Below are 16285 nucleotides of genomic sequence, written 5' to 3'. Positions count from 1 at the left end.
GTTATGATCTGAAGTATTTAAGATATTTGTGGCTCTAAAGGGTCAAAGGTTACATTTGGGTGGAAAAAGGACAGCAAGGAGATGATTAAGTGCTTTTGCTGCCGTGACATGGTTTCAAGATGTAACTGCAAGCAAAAGACAGGAGAAAACAATCATCATCATTTATTTAAATTACACAAGTTCCCCACAACTGTCGAACCTGTGTGATATTTCTGCACACTAGTTGGACAACTTTGGAATCCCACATAGACAACTGCAAACACAACTAGAGAGCCGTTTGGTGCGACTAGTCGGGCCCACGAAGCTACTCGTATGTGATACATGCAGATTAATTGGGCAACGCCGTTACTAGTGCAGCACAGTAGTTTACAAGTAAGATTTAAGGCCAAAGGTGGCACTAGTTGTGTAGATTTTTTTGTTTTTTTTAACTCTTACGCTAAGTTGTCTTCCTAATGAGGACAAACAGCGTACTAGTTCATGGACCTGTTAAACTGTTTATGAAGTATCATCCAAAAACACCGCGTTCCAACAGTGAAATCAAGTTAAAAAAAATCTAAATAAAAACACAAGAAACATCTATGTATAAAACTAAACTTGGAATGCGACAACGAGTAATAAATACTAAAATAAAATGAAATAATATTTTGAATGCGAACGCAGAGTGATGAGTGACAGAACTGCTTTATCAGCTAAAATCCATTCAAATGGACGTCAGCTCAGTTTCACGTTTTTAATGGTCATCTAGCGCCCCCTATCGGGGTTCAACGGCTAAATATTCCTTAGAACCAATCAGACTCGACTTCACTGCAACACGTGGAAATATCTGCGCAGCTGATTGGACACTTCCAGTGTCGGAGCCCCGTATGACATGTCGGTTGTGGCGGAGCAAAACGAGGAGGGGAGGGGGTGTTTCAATGGCGGCCAGTGGCACTCCAAAATGCGAAAAACGGGATTATCCATTACATGTAGACCGCGTTTGAACACGCGAGTTTAGTTTGTTCGCACACTGGCAATTCCCCGGCAGTGCTTACCGCTCGGGGGACGCGTTTCTGGCCTTGTTTCCACTCCGCGAGACGGACTTTAGGCGCTTGGTTTGAGGAATCAGGCCTAGCCGGCTGGCTAACAAACAAGCCTATTCTCGAGTTGAAAGGTAACACAGAGTACTTGCCAAACTTGATTATTGAAATTCAATTTTTGCCACTTGAACTCACTTCTCTTTGTTTTTATTAGCCAGACACGTAGCATTCAAAATGTACAATTCTCAACGTTTTGTGCGGTCAAATACGATGTGTAAACTAGCAGTTAGCACTCGGTGCTAACAGCTATCGGCTAACTTTATGTGAACTTTACAACCCGATGGCCCGCACGGAGGGTCGCCGCATTTTCAGATGGGCCAAAGTTAATTTCACCGATAAATGAACATCGGGATTAAGTTGGTTCTTTAAAAGTGCATCTAATTGGCGTGTTTTTAATGTGACGGGCGTTACAAGAGTGGCGGAAACGTGTTGAAAGCAGCTGCCGATTAGCAACTGAGCTCGGCTCACTTCTGATACTTTCTAAGATCATTGAAAAGTAAATGGGATTTTTTTAAAATAGACAAACTGTTATTTCCCCCGCAGGATTGCCTTGTATCAACTTCTATTTAGATAATAGAAATCAAAATAAATTTAACATGTGATATTTTACAAATATTTTTTTTTTCCTAGGGTCAAATCAAATTAAGGCAGGGGTGGTACCATTCTAATCATTCGCAAAGGTCGTATGCCGCTCTCCACATTTGCTCAGTAAATTGTTGTTCTTGAAAATTGATTTTATCTTAACAGCTGTCATGACCGTGCCTTAGAAATTACTCACTTTGAAAAGTCACAAAGCAAGCATATGTAAAACGTATTCTGTAAAATCATACATGCAGTTGCGTGTTACAATATAAAATACACCTGTGAAAAAAAACAAAAACCATTTTCAAACATCTTGGCAATAGCAAAGATAATCTGTCAACAGTTTTGGACTATCTTCCAGCTATTACCATTACATCCCCAAAATAATGGTTTGAAACATTTGGCTGAATATGACCAAATAACATTGCCCGAAATACTTCAGAGTTCATCCTGCTGCTTTTATCATCATCATAGGATATAAAGGAACCATTTCCTTTGACAGCTATACAGACCTACCTCGCCACGGAACAGCTGAGCAGTCAGTTGTCCCTTGACTTTTGGTCCCTTAAAAAGCAGGAGACACATTTACAAAGTGTTGTAATTCTGACACAAAGCACTTGATTGGGATATAAACGCCATCAAGGTCTGTCGCTAAAGCACATGGTGGCGTTTTGAGCCCCATAAATGAAAACTGCATCCATGTCCCATTATTTCTAGCCTGGTTGTAATGTCATTGTTGTCCTTCTGTTTCAGGTCACAGGTAATATGTAACATAAAGTCACCACGATGACATCCAGATTTGGGAAAACATACAACCGCAAGGGAGGCGAGGCTAACTCCAAGTTCGAAGAAGTCTTCTCCAACAGGAAGCCCACCCTGACCACCAAATGGGGCGAGACCACCTACAAGGCCCAGCTGGGGGCCAAAAGGCCTCACGTGAAGTCGGGCGAGCTATCCAAGAGGCCCCGGCTGGAGGACAGCGACAGCGGGGACGACCCGTTTGGGTTCGACAGCGACGACGAGTCAATGAGCGTCGATGAGGGCGTAGCGGCCGAGACGGTCGCCGAAAATGTTGTGACGACGGACAAAATTCCAAGTAAGGAGAGGGAAGGACCCATTTTTGACACTATGATATTGCAAGGGTTGCAAAAATCAAAAACATTTTTTAAAGCAATTTTTAAAAAAGAAACAGAGCAAAAAATAATCGAGACCCTTTCTATGGTTTTATTGGCAATTTTTGGAAAATCTTGTGACTTCGTCTAAAGCAAAATACGGTTGCCCCTCCCAGTGTCCAGACTGGTAATGAATGGCCGCTGAGGAATGTCATTATTGTTCACCTCAAGCAATTAAAAAATCCGCCCCGTTGAGCGGTTTGTTGTAATCCCGTCGTCTTTGAAGTTATGATGTCACAGATTGTAATATTCCTTTGTGTTGTTGTCTCTTTACAGGCAAGACGGCGGCTGACACAAAGACCGTTGAAAATAACAAGCCGCGGTGCGCAAGTGCGCTAGAGAGCAGCCAGATGCCGGCGCCCACGACGTCTTTGTCAAACGCAGTAGCCCCCTCGGCTCACAACTCCTCAGGGACCCAGAGGACCCCCGTCGCTCCTCTGTCTGTCGTCGCACAGTCCACCGGTGTTCCAGGTAGCAGAAGAGACCTCCAGACCAGCTCCTCCTTGTCTAATAATGACGCACCACCGTCAGAAGAAAGTCCAGGGCAGGAGACTCCTCCAGAGCCAGTGGACAACATTCCCCCTTCCCCGTTCACCCTCAGAGCCTCAAACTGCAAGAAATACCAGCCGCGCAGTCGGTCTAACAAATTATTCCCCGAAGACGATGCTGACGCGCCCCCCGAAGTGGCGACTGCTCCCGAGAAACCCAACAGCGTCGCTTCTGCCTCAGCGAGCAACAGCGCCGCCAACGCAAAGGTGCCGGCCAAGCCCACGGGGAGGGGAGGCGGCAGGGTCCGCGACTACACGGTCCTGCACCCGTCCTGCGTGTCGGTGTGCAACGTCACCATCCAGGATTCCATCGAGCGCAGCGCAGATGAGCTGGTGACGCCGGCCACGCCCGCCGACCTCGGCGACGCAGGACAGATGAAGAAGAAGTCGGAGGCGCAGCCTAAACATGCAAGGTAAGTGAGGAGGAGGTTGGGGATTCACTCGATTAACATTCCCGTGGACCCTTAAAAATTTTGAACTCATTCAATGCCAGCCGTTTGCACTGATCTCCGCCCAAAAAATGTTTTGATTCCCATGGCTGACTTAAGTCGGTCTCTGCACTTTAAAAGGCCTTGAAGCCATGAATATAAGCAATCGAAAGCAAGGTATTGATTGGCATTCAAATGGCTTAGATCAGTCTTTCAAAAATGTTAGCACACGATGAGTTAGATTTTATGATTGTAAATGATCTCAAAGTTAATTAACTTTGAGATTAAAAAAGTCAATTAACTTTGAGATTCAAAAAGTCAGTTAACTTTGAGATAAAAAAGGCAACTATAAAATTGTGTCAGCAATGAACTGCAACAAAGCAAGGGCGCACCGGAAACAAAATGCACAAAAGGGTCGTTGCACTGAAACGTCACTGTTTCTTGTAGATTCCGAACCGCTTGCGTCAAAACCAAGAAGACCAAGGCCGAGTCCAAGCTGGAGTTCTTCGGCTTCGAGGATGAGGAAGCCCAGAGAGGCGACGAGGCCTCCGAAGGCTCCGGCGGGGGGAAGAGCAGCTACAAGATTAAGTACTTTGGCTTTGACGACCTCAGTGAGAGCGACAGCGACGACGACAGCCCCCACGTCAAGGAGAAGAAGGCCAGGACGTCCGCGGCGGCGTTGGCCGCGCTCAGCTTCGGCGTGGACAGCCCCCACACCAGTGACTCCCAGGACAGTCAGGCCAGCAGCAATACAGGTATATAGATTTTAAAATCTGCCGGCCAATTCAGCGGTCGGGTTCTACCGAGTTTTAATGAGTTGAAAAATGACATTCTCTTCACAATCTGTTTTGACTTCATGGCGGACATTATCCGCAATGTGATTGCGCTACCCGGGCTAATTTCACGTGACTCTTGCCATAATGGCTGTTGTTCCTCCCCGCAGACACTTTTGACTTCGCCGATGACTCCAGCCTGGGGGGCGCCGAGGGCCAAAAAGGACGCTCAGGGAAGCAAAGCGAAAGGTCCAAGGACCTCGGCGGCGGATTCAAGAAGATCTTCAGCGGGCCGAAAAAGGTCTGTGAGTCATGATGCGATATTTGTCTTCATGGCCTCGTGAAAATCGGTGAGGACGCCGCTTTAACCCCATGACAGCTGCAGGATGAAGAAAGCGGTTCAGCGTGCGTGTTGCTAACATCACCTTGTGGGCAACCTCATCTGAATTATTCTGCTCCAGTTTGTTGCGTTGCATTCACAGCACAGCTTGTTTATCTTGATTATGCTCTACATCGGCTTTGGGTTGTTTGTTGTGGTCGGGCTTCCTTCGTTCCGCGCATCTGCTACGCCTCACACACGCACGCGCGCACACACACTAAAACCCACTGTGCTGTTGTTGTATGATATAATTGCACAGCGCTCTTTGTCATTTTCAGGAAGTGTGCTTTGTGGCGCTGGGGGCGGGGGGACTTGCGTTCCGTGCCGCACCACCGACGTCTCAGACTCGTTGTCGTGCTCGTGTTGTACAATATTCATGTGTTCTCTTTGTGTTCATTTACAACAACAGCGCTTATGTTCGGTGCTCCAGCGCTTTATTTAGATGAACGGCAAGTGCAGAATTTCTTTTACAGGCTCTCTTTGTATCAGTGGCGTTGGTTGGTTTTGAAATTTAATGCCGTAAATTCCGGAACCCTGTTGAGCGCTATTTATTTTGACTTTACACGAGGAGTTTCCGTAAAGTACAGCGAATCCTTATAATACACCCAGACCCAAGTGCAATATTTGCAAATCTGTGATCTAGTTAGATAGCTTTCTAGCTTCTGAGCACATTTCGAAACACACTTTCTAAGCACACTGTAATTGTCTTTGAATGTGAAAAAACAACAGGGGTGTCAAACTCAATTTTTGTCACGAGCCACAACATCGTTGTGCTTTCCCTCAGTGGGCCGTTAAGACAGAAAACTATTGAAATATTTCGTCACCTCATCATATTACAGGACCACTCCATGTCAAATCCCAAAGTTTTAACCGAGCAGATTTAGTTTTTTAATGAAACTTGGTGTACATGTTGATTATGCTGGCGCAACACGAAACCTCAAATTTTAGGTCAATCGGAGCAGGGTTTTGGGAGCCACGGCCCACCAAATGTTTATCTCTGACAAAAAAGGGGTGTGGCCACCTTCCTTTGAACCCACATTTCAGGAACTACCGGTATACGATGGAGGGCATTTGGCCGGCGAGGTTTCCGCTGCGATGTGTTGCTGCGCGTCATGTCATGTCGCTTCTTGTTTCAGTCCCCCGCCAAAGCAGTGTACAACGCTCGGCACTGGAACCAGCCGGAGTCCGAAGAGCTCCCCGTGCCGGCCCTCGCTCGATCGCAAACGGCTCCGGTAAGGCGCCGCCTCCACGCCGCGTAACAAATTGTGTTTGCCTCTCATTTTTTGCCTCGTCGAGCATTGATCACGTGGCACTTAGGCGCGCCGGTGAGACGATGGAGACGCGTTGTCTTAGTTCAGCGCACGATGCATGCAGCATTATGGAATCATTACCATTTGTTACACAATTCCCCGTTGGCCCTCCTGAGCACGAAGGCGGAATATTGTTTATTGGTCTCTCAGTAGTCAACGGTTCTGCTTTTAATTGCTCTAATTAGTCTCTTTCGCTTCGAGTGGAGTTGTTTGCCCTGACGGTGAACCTCCATTTAGAAAAATGCCGCGTTTTCATCTCGCCGTGCTCCCCCACGCGAGTCAATGTTTGCTCAGGGACTTGCAAATTGCACTTTGTCAACAGGGATTTTCAAAAGTTGCCCTCGACTTTGCACTTCCTCATCTGTTAACAGCACTTATTCAGGACCTGTGTGCTTAACAGACTATTCGGCTGCGTTAAATTGTCAAGACATGTCATTAAACAGATTTTGTGGCTGCCGCCTGAGTTCCATTTCTCTTTTCCTGCTTCCTCCTCCCCAGGCCATCTTATCGAGCGGCGGCGGCGGCAGCAGCAGCAGCAAGGACAGCAACTCCCATAAAGATGACGGCTTGTTTAAAGCTCCTCCACCCCCGCCCAAAGTCATTAAATCAGAGACCATCCCCACGCGACCCTACCAGGACATCGTCACGGCTCTCAAGTGCAGGAAGGAGCACAAGGAGGTGAGCTGTAACCCAACGCAGCGGGGGGGTGGGGGGGGTGTATTCGTTCTTTGGTTCACATTCACATTTTGTGTGTGAGTGAAGACCTCATCATTAATTAAAAACGGCGTCCCACAAGTAATTTATTTTTGGTAAATATTTTGGTATGATATGTTTACGCTACTGCCACATAAATTAATGTGAAGGATAGTTTATCGGATTCAGTTAAGGATTGCTAACTGACTAAACACTTGGACTCGCAGTCATTTAAGCGTAAGCGGACAACTTTACAGGTTTCTACCAAACAAGTGTGGCGTAAACACCACTTGGCAAACGATGCCCCAAAACTGACATATAGCTTAATTATCTCCCTTCTGTCATCAAGTGGAAGAGCATTTGATAGAGATAAATTGTCAAAATAATTGGTATTGGATAATTTCTTAAGCCACACCTGATATCTCTCACGCTTTACTGGTGCAAATCCGATTCAAATAGTAATGCAAAAAGAAAAAAAAAACGGTGGCGTTATCACCTCAACTATGGACAATTTAGTGTCAGGATTCGAACCCCAGCCTCACAAGTGTGGGCGACACAAGCTAACCACCAGGCTGCCATGATATGAATGCTCATTCTGAAGTCACACTCCCCTAAAATTGCTCTCAAAAAGCTTCAATTTGAGATTGGGGGCTTGGATTTTCAACACACAGCCTGGAAGTAGCAACTTTTAGATGGTGAATGCATTTTGAACGTTAAAACGCCGCTATTACAAGAATTCTGCCCATACAAAATGCTCCCGCAGAAGCGTGAAAACATCGACAAATCAATTTCATCCTTTCATCCAAAAAAAGTGCATCGGTCTTAAAAGTTTCCCGACTTCACTGGGCTGTTGGCAATTTTGTGCATATTTCCGTCTGCTGGTTGAAGCCAAAGAAAGCGATCGCAGTGCTAATCGCAACAATTAAAAGTGAAGTAAATCCGTCATGCGGGCTTTGAGGTTGTCCACACACACGCACACACACACACACACACACACACACACACACACACACACACACACACACACACACACACACACACACAGCCTCGGCGCCATTACCCTGGAATAAGCGTTTTCCCCGAGAGGTGACGGCGCGTTTGGGCAGATGCCGCGGCTTTTGCCAGTTAGCTGCAATCAACCTCCTTTGCCTTCTTCCAGCTCTACACGGTGGTGCAGCACGTCAAGCACTTCAACGACGTGGTGGAGTTTGGAGAGAATCAAGAGTTCACAGATGACTTTGAGTACCTGGAGACGGGCTTGAAAAGCAGTCAGCCGCTCAACACGAGATGCCTTAGGTAAGCGGAGCGAAACGCTTAGTTTGTCTTCACCGATGCTATTTTGGTGTTTGTTTTTTTGTTTATACCTCGCCTGTGACTCATTCAACTCCAACCGTATTTCTCGAGCACTTTAAAACCACTGCCGCTGTATACAAAGTGAAGCGTACGTACGGCGAAAATGTGTTGCTTTCGTGCTCTGTCGGACTTCCGTCATGTGTTTGTTTAATAATGACACAAGACTTGGCTGGTAACATCTTTCCTTTTGTAGGAGACTGGACTGTCTCGGAGTTGTTTGTGTAGTTTGTTCCTATGTTGTGTGTTCACAACCCCCCGCCCCCCATATAATTTATTTAGTGATTTCCTCTCTTGATTTTCTGTTTGGCGCATGATGTGTTTGCTTTTCTGAGTGTCATTGAAGTCATCGTTGATTTACATTTTCGGGGGCGGTCACTCTCGAGCAGAAGGCACGGAGACCGAGAAGGGGAAGGACGTGCCTGTCCAGTAGTCGCTTGAGTTGTGTATACATTTTAAAAAGAACCAACACGACAGCTCATTTGTTTTCTGTCGTTTTGCTCCGCTGCAGAAACTGCCGTGTGAACGCAAGTGGGGCTGCACCGACGCTGTGCCGGTGCAGACATGCTCAGCGGCTTTGTACGCGTGAACGCTCCACACAATTTGCCGCGGTGCAAAATATATCGCAACAAAATACATCGGTGCAGCGCCGGAGCAAATGTGTGCCGTGTGAACACCCCTATAGTTCTCCGTACCTCAAATAGCGTCTGGTCAGAGGGGTAAGGTGGGGCGAGGCCATTTCAAGATTTGAAAACAAATTATAGCATCTTAAAAAGAACCCTAAAATGAGCTAGTGAAGGGTTGCCAGAGTAGCAGTCAAGAGGCGAGCATTAACGTCGGTGTTTCTATTATGAGTGCCAAGTAGCTCATTAAATTGATTGAACGGTGCAAGTGCTTGTCAATTAACATTTGTCCACGTTGGTGCGTCTTAGCCAGCCGAGAAAGCGACGCGCGCTTCCCGCCAAAGCTCATAACCCAGCAACTTGCCTAGCTTGGAAACACGCCACGGTTGTTGTTTTTTTTTTCTTGAAAGGCTTTTGGGATTTAAATAATTTCATCAGCGAGAGCGCGCATGATCCGAGTTTTGGAACGACACCAAAAGAATTAACCGTCTCCCGCATGGGCTTTTTATATTTTGTCATGATGATTCATGCTGGGAAGTTGAGGAAAATATCAACACTGGCCCTCATAAAAATGTCATGCTTTTTTTTTTTTTTTTTTTTTTTTTGCAAGCAGCAAGAAAGAAAAATGCTAACGTGACTTAAATGATATAAAATCTTTCTAGGTTGCATTTAACTGGGCTATTTCTAGAACTTGAAGTTTGGTCATTGTTTAGTTCTTTTTTCTGTTACTTTTTATGTCTTCAACTTACAAGTGAAACTAGAGTAGGAAAATGTAAAAAAAAAAAAAAAAACAGTTTTTTTTTTTGCTCCAATACGCTGGATGACACCATCCACTCAAACATTGCCCGGCCACGTTGTTTCCCATCCAAACCACTCGTGGAGGTTTCTATTAGCACCCTCTCTTGGTAGCGCCGCAGTCGAATTACTCAGATGATTCGAAAGAAAAATCACAGGGATCATCGATTTGTAAAATGATTCGAGAGTGACAGACCTGGAAATATGCTCACAGCTGATCACCGCAATCGACCCGAAATTGATCGCGATCATATCATCGCCCATCCCGAGCAGCCGGTATTTCCTGAAATGGTGAAATGAAGAGGAAGAGACCACTTTGATCCATGTCATTCTTGTCCATGCGTCCCAGTATAATCAGCCTGGCCACGCGCTGTGCCATGCCCAGCTTCAGGATGCATCTGCGGGCAAGAGGCAAGGTGGCGCAAGTCTTTAACATGCTCAGCGACTCGTCGCAGCACCCGGTCAGTCGTAAGTCCCGTATGATGTTGGATCCCCCCCGCAGGTTCCCGTGCTCGCTCACTTTTGCTTGTCCGTCACTCCAATCAGAACCTGGCCCTGTGCACGGCGGCGCTCATGTACATCCTGAGCCGTGACCGCCTCAACATGGACCTGGACCGCGCCTGCCTGGAGCTGATGATCAAGCTGCTGGAGCTCGACCAGGACTACTCGGCCCACCAGGACCAGCTCACCGCCAAGGAAGTGGCAAAGGTCAAAGAGAAGATCCGGAAACTGTGCGAAACGGTACACAACAAGCACCTGGACCTGGAAAACATCACGGTGCGTTGGAAGCTTTCGCTGGAAGTTGCAGAAGACGAATAAAGTTGGGGTCGGGCGCTGGATTTTCTTCTTCTTCTTTTTTTTTTTTTTTTTGTAGACGGGTCACCTTGCTATGGAGACGTTGCTCTCTCTGACGTCCAAAAGAGCGGGCGATTGGTTCAAGGAAGAGCTACGACTCTTGGGAGGTTTGGACCACATTGTCGACAAAGGTACGCCAAACCTTCACGATATTGCGCATTACGCTGGACACTGCGTAGTTCAAGTGACACACTTTGAAGATACGTCATGGCAACATCAAGAGGGCAAAAAAAACCCCCTCTCAGGGAATGTGATATCTTCTGATTGCAATCAGGCTTCTTCCAAAGGTGGATACAAATCTGATTCTTATCAGATATGTGTCAATGCGCCGTATCAGATAAACCCGCCTCAATGCAAGCTCGACTGCCTCGAAATACAGTAATCCCTGATATTTGTCTGGCGATAGGTGTGAAAACCATAAACTGTTGCCAGCAAGTGATGCCATTTGTAACCTCGCGGTCATTTTTATATATTTTTTTGCCAACGAGGGGAACAGTCAGAATTTCGTCCCGTACGATGCTGATCTTCCTAACCGTACCTGCCCAAACACCCGCTACAAATGGAACCCACTACAAATGGATACTACAGTTAGCATAAACAACTAAATATGGCGTGTCCATCACTGACTTTAAAAAAAAAAAAACCTGTGGAGTAATGCCATAGTTGCCCTGGTTTAAATCAATGGCGTCCGCACATTGCCGTGTCCTGCGTTCAGTCAGTGCCAAGCTAGCGTATTGGATATGTGTCACTTGAAATGTCGATGAAAAAGTAGACGGTCAAACAGATCCGATGGAGACATTAAATTAGAAATGGGGCTCTTGGACCTGCGGTGTAAATCCATTTTAAGAGGTGCTCTCCAGTGGATGTGCCAATCAAGTTGTCTCGTTCTTCATTGTGTCATTTGCCTAGTGAAAGAGTGCGTGCAAAACCTGAGCCAAGAGGACGACAAGGAGAACCTCGTCGCATCTTTGTGGGGAGCCGAGCGATGTTTGCGGGTACTCGAGAGTGTAAGTGGGAGGTCTCGTCTTGAGCGTCATCCCCCTGAGGCCAAATTGGGTGCTAAAACCATGCGCGCTTGCTTGGTTTTTATGTGCTGCTGATTGATAAGCCCCATCAAAAGTCTGCTTTTCACCTTTACAGTCGATGCCTTGACTCCCCTCCTTGTACTCGTAATTGATATCCTTGCTTTCACCTCTGGGGGTGGGGGTGTGTGCGGGGGACGACAGGTGACCGTGCAGAATCCGGAAAACCAGGGCTACTTAATTGCCTACAAGGACTCGCAGCTCATCGTCTCCTCTGCAAGGTGATGCGCAAACCCGTCGGCGGTCTTGCGAAAGCAACTTTGCGTTTCAACGAGGCTTGGCGCTCACACTTTTTCATTTGCGCCGGTCGTCAGAGCGCTGTGCTACTGCGAGGAGATGATCCAGCGATATAGCAGAGCGTTGAACAACAGCTCCTTGTCGGCGGAGTCGGGCGCCGCCTCGCTGCCCCACTGCAGCTTTAGCAACGTGGGCAAGGCGGTGGAGGACTGCATGAGGGCCGTCATCGGCGTCCTGCTCAACCTCACTCACGACAACGGTAGGTAACGTTTGGCTCCAATAGACGCTGCAATGAAATCCGATAGCCTCCTCCGAACCCTTCGGTGGTGTTATTGGGTCCACTTGTTTTCAACTTGGAAACTCAAGTCAAACTATTTTTAAATGGGGAAAAAAGAAAAGCAATAATACGCAGAAGATTTTATTTTTCAATGTGCAAACACTGCCCTTACTACGCAGAGCAGTAAAATTAACCCAAATCTACTCTAATAGATGGGTGTCAAACTCGAGGCCCGGGGGCCCGATCTGGCCTGCCACCTCATTATATGTGGCCCGCGAGAGCACCTCACACGTCAACTTCCATGATCCTTTCTAAAATGTCGACCAAAAATTTAAATCCTCATATGCAATAAATTCGATATATTCTAAGCATTTTACTGTTACCAAACCCCTCATGATAGTAACTTAATTATTCGTAGCATAATTATTATTCTTGACGTCTTGATATGGTTGCAGTCATAACAGCCCTCCAAGTGAAACACGAACCAAAAATTAGTTTGACATTCCTGCTCTAATATATTTAATTTACATCGAAATGATTTGACCGTATTCACATTAAAAAAAAAAAAACTTCCACTACATGAGGTAATAGAATCTCTTTTCTTCCAGTGTCCAAATGACTTTGTTTTGTCTGCAGAGTGGGGAAGCACCAAGACGGGCGAGCAGGATAAGCTCATCGTTACGGCGCTGAATTGTGTTCTGCGGGTTCCGCGCTTCATCCCGCAGGAACAACGGTTCGACGTGCGAGTGCTGGTGAGCCGCTTCAAATTTTGGAGAGAGTCATTCCAGCCCAGGCCTACTATTTGATTTCTTTTTTTTTTTTTAAATAATTCACGTGTTCCGCTTCTTCGTCCAGGGTCTGGGCCTGCTCATTAATTTGGTGGAGTACAGCTCCAGAAACCGCCACTATCTGGTGGACATGGAGTACAGCATGGACGACTTCTGCCTGGAGGACAGCCTGGCGCAGCCGGCCGACCCGACGCAAGCTGACGCTTTGGCCGAGACTCGGGAAGACGGAGCGGAGGAGCCCGAGGCTTCCGGTGCCTTGGCGGCCCTGGTCAAGGTAGGGAACGTATTCGGGCAAAGTGTCGTCGCACGTTGGCTGCCTTCTGTCGTAAACGGAAGAATCGGTGCCGAAAAAAAAAAGTGTCTCTTTCTTTGCCAGCTCTTCTTGGAGCGAGAACGCGCCGCCATCCTGGCCGAGGCCAAAACCGACGACCTCATCAGCGAGGCGCCCAAGCCCCAGGACCAGAGCGGCGAGTGGAAGGAGACCATGGGGGAGATCCAGTGGGTGGCGGCCGAGCCCAATGACAGCCAACCCCAACCGGAGAATCCAAAGAAAGAAGAGGAGGACGAAGAGTTGGACCTAAACAAAGGTAGATGCTTGGATTTTTTTATTTATTTTTTGCCTCTCTTGAGGTTGGAAGTCGGCTCGGAAAAAGTCGGCCACTCGCTGACATTTGACAATAAACATTTCACCCGTTGCCGAAATATTCCACTCGTGATTTTTCACTATTCTGTTCTCGCAGCTTGACACTGAAAAGGTCAGGCGGAGAAAGATGGTGGAAATGCTCATTTGTCGCATTGACGCGGCCCCTGCAATTTGGTCGGCTCAACCGCTTAGTGTGGAAATAACGCTTCTCAATTGCGGCCGCTGGGGCAAAGTCATGCAGCTGGTTACGGTTCTCCCCCCCCCCCCCCCCCCCCCTGCTTTGTTAAAGCTTTGCAGCATGCCGGCAAGCACATGGAGGACAGCATTGTGGCCTCCTACACGGCTTTGCTACTGGGATGCCTCTGCCAAGGCAGCCAGGTACACACACACACACACACCAGTAGATGTTTGCAGAATCACCAAAGTCAAACACACTCTGTTTACGCTTTAAAAAAAAAATGAAGGAAACAATGTTATCACATTTTCCTACCATTTTAAATGCATTTCATCCTTCGTCATCGCCATACAACTGTACCCAAAAAGTGACCACTGTCAGTGAGCACGCGATGACAAAGCGCTTAACGCGAATCGCAAGCGTCTTCTCTGCGGTTGGGCAGGTGAACGTGACTACTGTGAGACAGCACCTCCCCAAAGGAGACTTCTCCATCATGACGGAGATGCTCAAGAAGTTCCTGAGCTTCATGAACCTCACGGTGAGTCTCGGAAGTTGTCGTCAGGAGAGTACATTTTAAAGCGTTAGGATGCAGTTGGATACGCAACTCCTCACAATTTCCCATCTGGCTCTGTTGTTTGTCTCTCCCAGTGTGCGGTGGGCACCACGGGGCAGAAGTCCATCTCCCGGGTCATCGACTATCTGGAGCACTGCTAACAGCCGACACTCAAACGAACGCGCGGACCGCACAGCCGAGGGGACATGTCGGGTGCTCTCAGACCAGAACCGCGTGGCGGCGGGATGTGGGCCAAGGGCGGCGAGCGACACACAACTGAACCAAAGCCAGCGCTCCTCGTCAATATCCACCACTCGGATTTCAGTGGCAAGGGGGGGGGGGGGGGGGGGTATGAAATTTCCCAGATGGTTCCCTTTTTATTTTCCCATTTTATTCCCCCCCATTTTTTAAATCTTCTACGTCAAAAGCCAAGAGTGATCTCGCCGACCAGCATGAAGAAAGAATCACTTTCATGCATGTCGCAATGATGTCTCCATGCATTCGCTGGCCCTCGTGTTTGCAGTTGAATGTCAAGGGGGTCCTTCATGCATTTTGGAGTTTACGTTCTCACATTTTCCATTTTTCATTCTCCTTTCTGAGGGCCTTTTATTTGAATTTTATGAATGCGGAATCACTTTTGAATGAAATTGGCACTCAAGTGACAATGGCTCAAGCCGGACACGTTTTAGCGCATTTTTTTGTTTTAGATTATTTAAATCCAACAACGCAGTACATAGTCTCACAATGAATTTTAACCATGTAGATGCGGACTACTGTGTGTGCTTTTTTTAAAAATTGTAATTTTAATTTAATTAAAGCTCGTTTTATTGTAGCGTCTAAAAAAAAAAAATGACGCTCACACCGAAAAATTGCGAGCACACAGTGCATCTTAAAGTCCACCACAACATGTGATGTAAGACCCATAGTAGCTCAACTCAACTGTGGTATTTCAAGTTCAATCTGGCATGTATGAATCTGTGCGATTTCACCGGACTTGTTGATAAGCATGTTTGCCTCGCAGGAAGGAGTTCTGGGTTTGATGATGGTTGTTCTCAAGCTTCCGTTTCCCAAAACATACATGTTAAGGTTAATTAAAGACCCTAAATTGTCCATAGGTGTGAGTTTAAACCCTTGTCTATAAGTGGGCTACGGCAGGCTGGCGACTAGTGTGCGGTATATCCTGCCTCAGCTGAGGATAAGCACGATCGAGAATAGAAGAATGGATGGTTTAGTTGCTTATTATCTGCTATTATGTAAGGAAATTAATTTGTTTTAAAACATGGTTTCTGTATGTCCAGCCATCTGCCCACAAGCTTCTCCCCACCTTTCACAAATATTTATATACCCCCTGTCCCTTCTCACGTGTTGTCATTTTAGCCATGCACGTCTACCCGGACGTCATCTGCTCGGCCTACGGGCCACCAGCCCTCAGTGATGAACTTTAACCTTGCAAAATGTCTGCTCTGTATGGAATCGTAGAATGTAAATACTCATGTACATAAGCAATTGATGGACATTGACAAAGATGTTTAGACTACTTTTTGCCCCCCCCCCTTCCCTTCTACCTCCTGTCTTCCCTCCCCACCTACCTGGAAGCTGATAATGTTTTTATTTTATACAATATTTGTCATTTGGAAAAAGAATCAAGGAGTGAGAAAAAAAAGTTTGTACCCGTTTCTGTGTAAATAGTAATGGAAAAAGTAAAAAGGAAAAAAAACGACGCTTGACTTTATTTTACCTTGCCGAATGATGTCAAAACGCACTTTGCGACACGACGGCGACAACTGACTTAACTCGTCATTTCAAAACCCACAAAGAACGGATCAGATAGCGCCATGGTTTAGCTTGCGAAACAAACCGGTTTGGCAACAGTCAAAAAGATTAGATTGAAGTCCTGTACAGTTAAGTAACGTAACTAGGGGTGAGATGGTTTGTGAAAACTGAAC

The 16285-nt window shown here is 46.7% G+C and overlaps 1 protein-coding gene across 1 annotated transcript; it reads left to right on the top strand.

The window, feature by feature from the left end:
• Positions 1-886: 886 nt before the first annotated feature.
• Positions 887-16059, top strand: wapla (WAPL cohesin release factor a). The gene is made up of 20 exons (XM_086122241.1): positions 887-1150; positions 2412-2754; positions 3107-3791; positions 4254-4561; positions 4750-4880; positions 6095-6190; positions 6767-6946; positions 8121-8257; positions 10079-10190; positions 10276-10506; positions 10604-10715; positions 11494-11591; positions 11811-11887; positions 11981-12162; positions 12817-12932; positions 13036-13242; positions 13345-13555; positions 13901-13989; positions 14229-14324; positions 14435-16059. Exons 2-20 carry the CDS (start codon positions 2445-2447, stop codon positions 14498-14500), a joined length of 3444 nt encoding a protein of 1147 aa, XP_085978367.1. The 5' UTR covers positions 887-1150; positions 2412-2444; the 3' UTR covers positions 14501-16059.
• The last annotated feature ends 226 nt before the right edge of the window (positions 16060-16285 follow it).

This window comes from Hippocampus guttulatus, chromosome 10 (genome assembly GCF_054856545.1).
Source record: "Hippocampus guttulatus isolate MCC_2025c chromosome 10, RoL_Hgut_1.0, whole genome shotgun sequence".
Taxonomy (NCBI): Eukaryota; Metazoa; Chordata; class Actinopteri; order Syngnathiformes; family Syngnathidae; genus Hippocampus; species Hippocampus guttulatus.
The sequence above is the reverse complement of the archived record's forward strand: the minus strand, read 5'-3'. Positions and strand labels throughout refer to the sequence as shown.

Bases quoted from the DNA above. Each gene is read 5' to 3' on its own strand.
- wapla (XM_086122241.1), top strand. From the start codon at position 2,445: ATGACATCCAGATTTGGGAAAACATACAACCGCAAGGGAGGCGAGGCT. The intron at 6,191-6,766 runs GTAAGGCGCCGC...CCTCCTCCCCAG, and splicing joins CTCGATCGCAAACGGCTCCG to GCCATCTTATCGAGCGGCGG. The intron at 11,592-11,810 runs GTAAGTGGGAGG...GGGGGACGACAG, and splicing joins GTTTGCGGGTACTCGAGAGT to GTGACCGTGCAGAATCCGGA.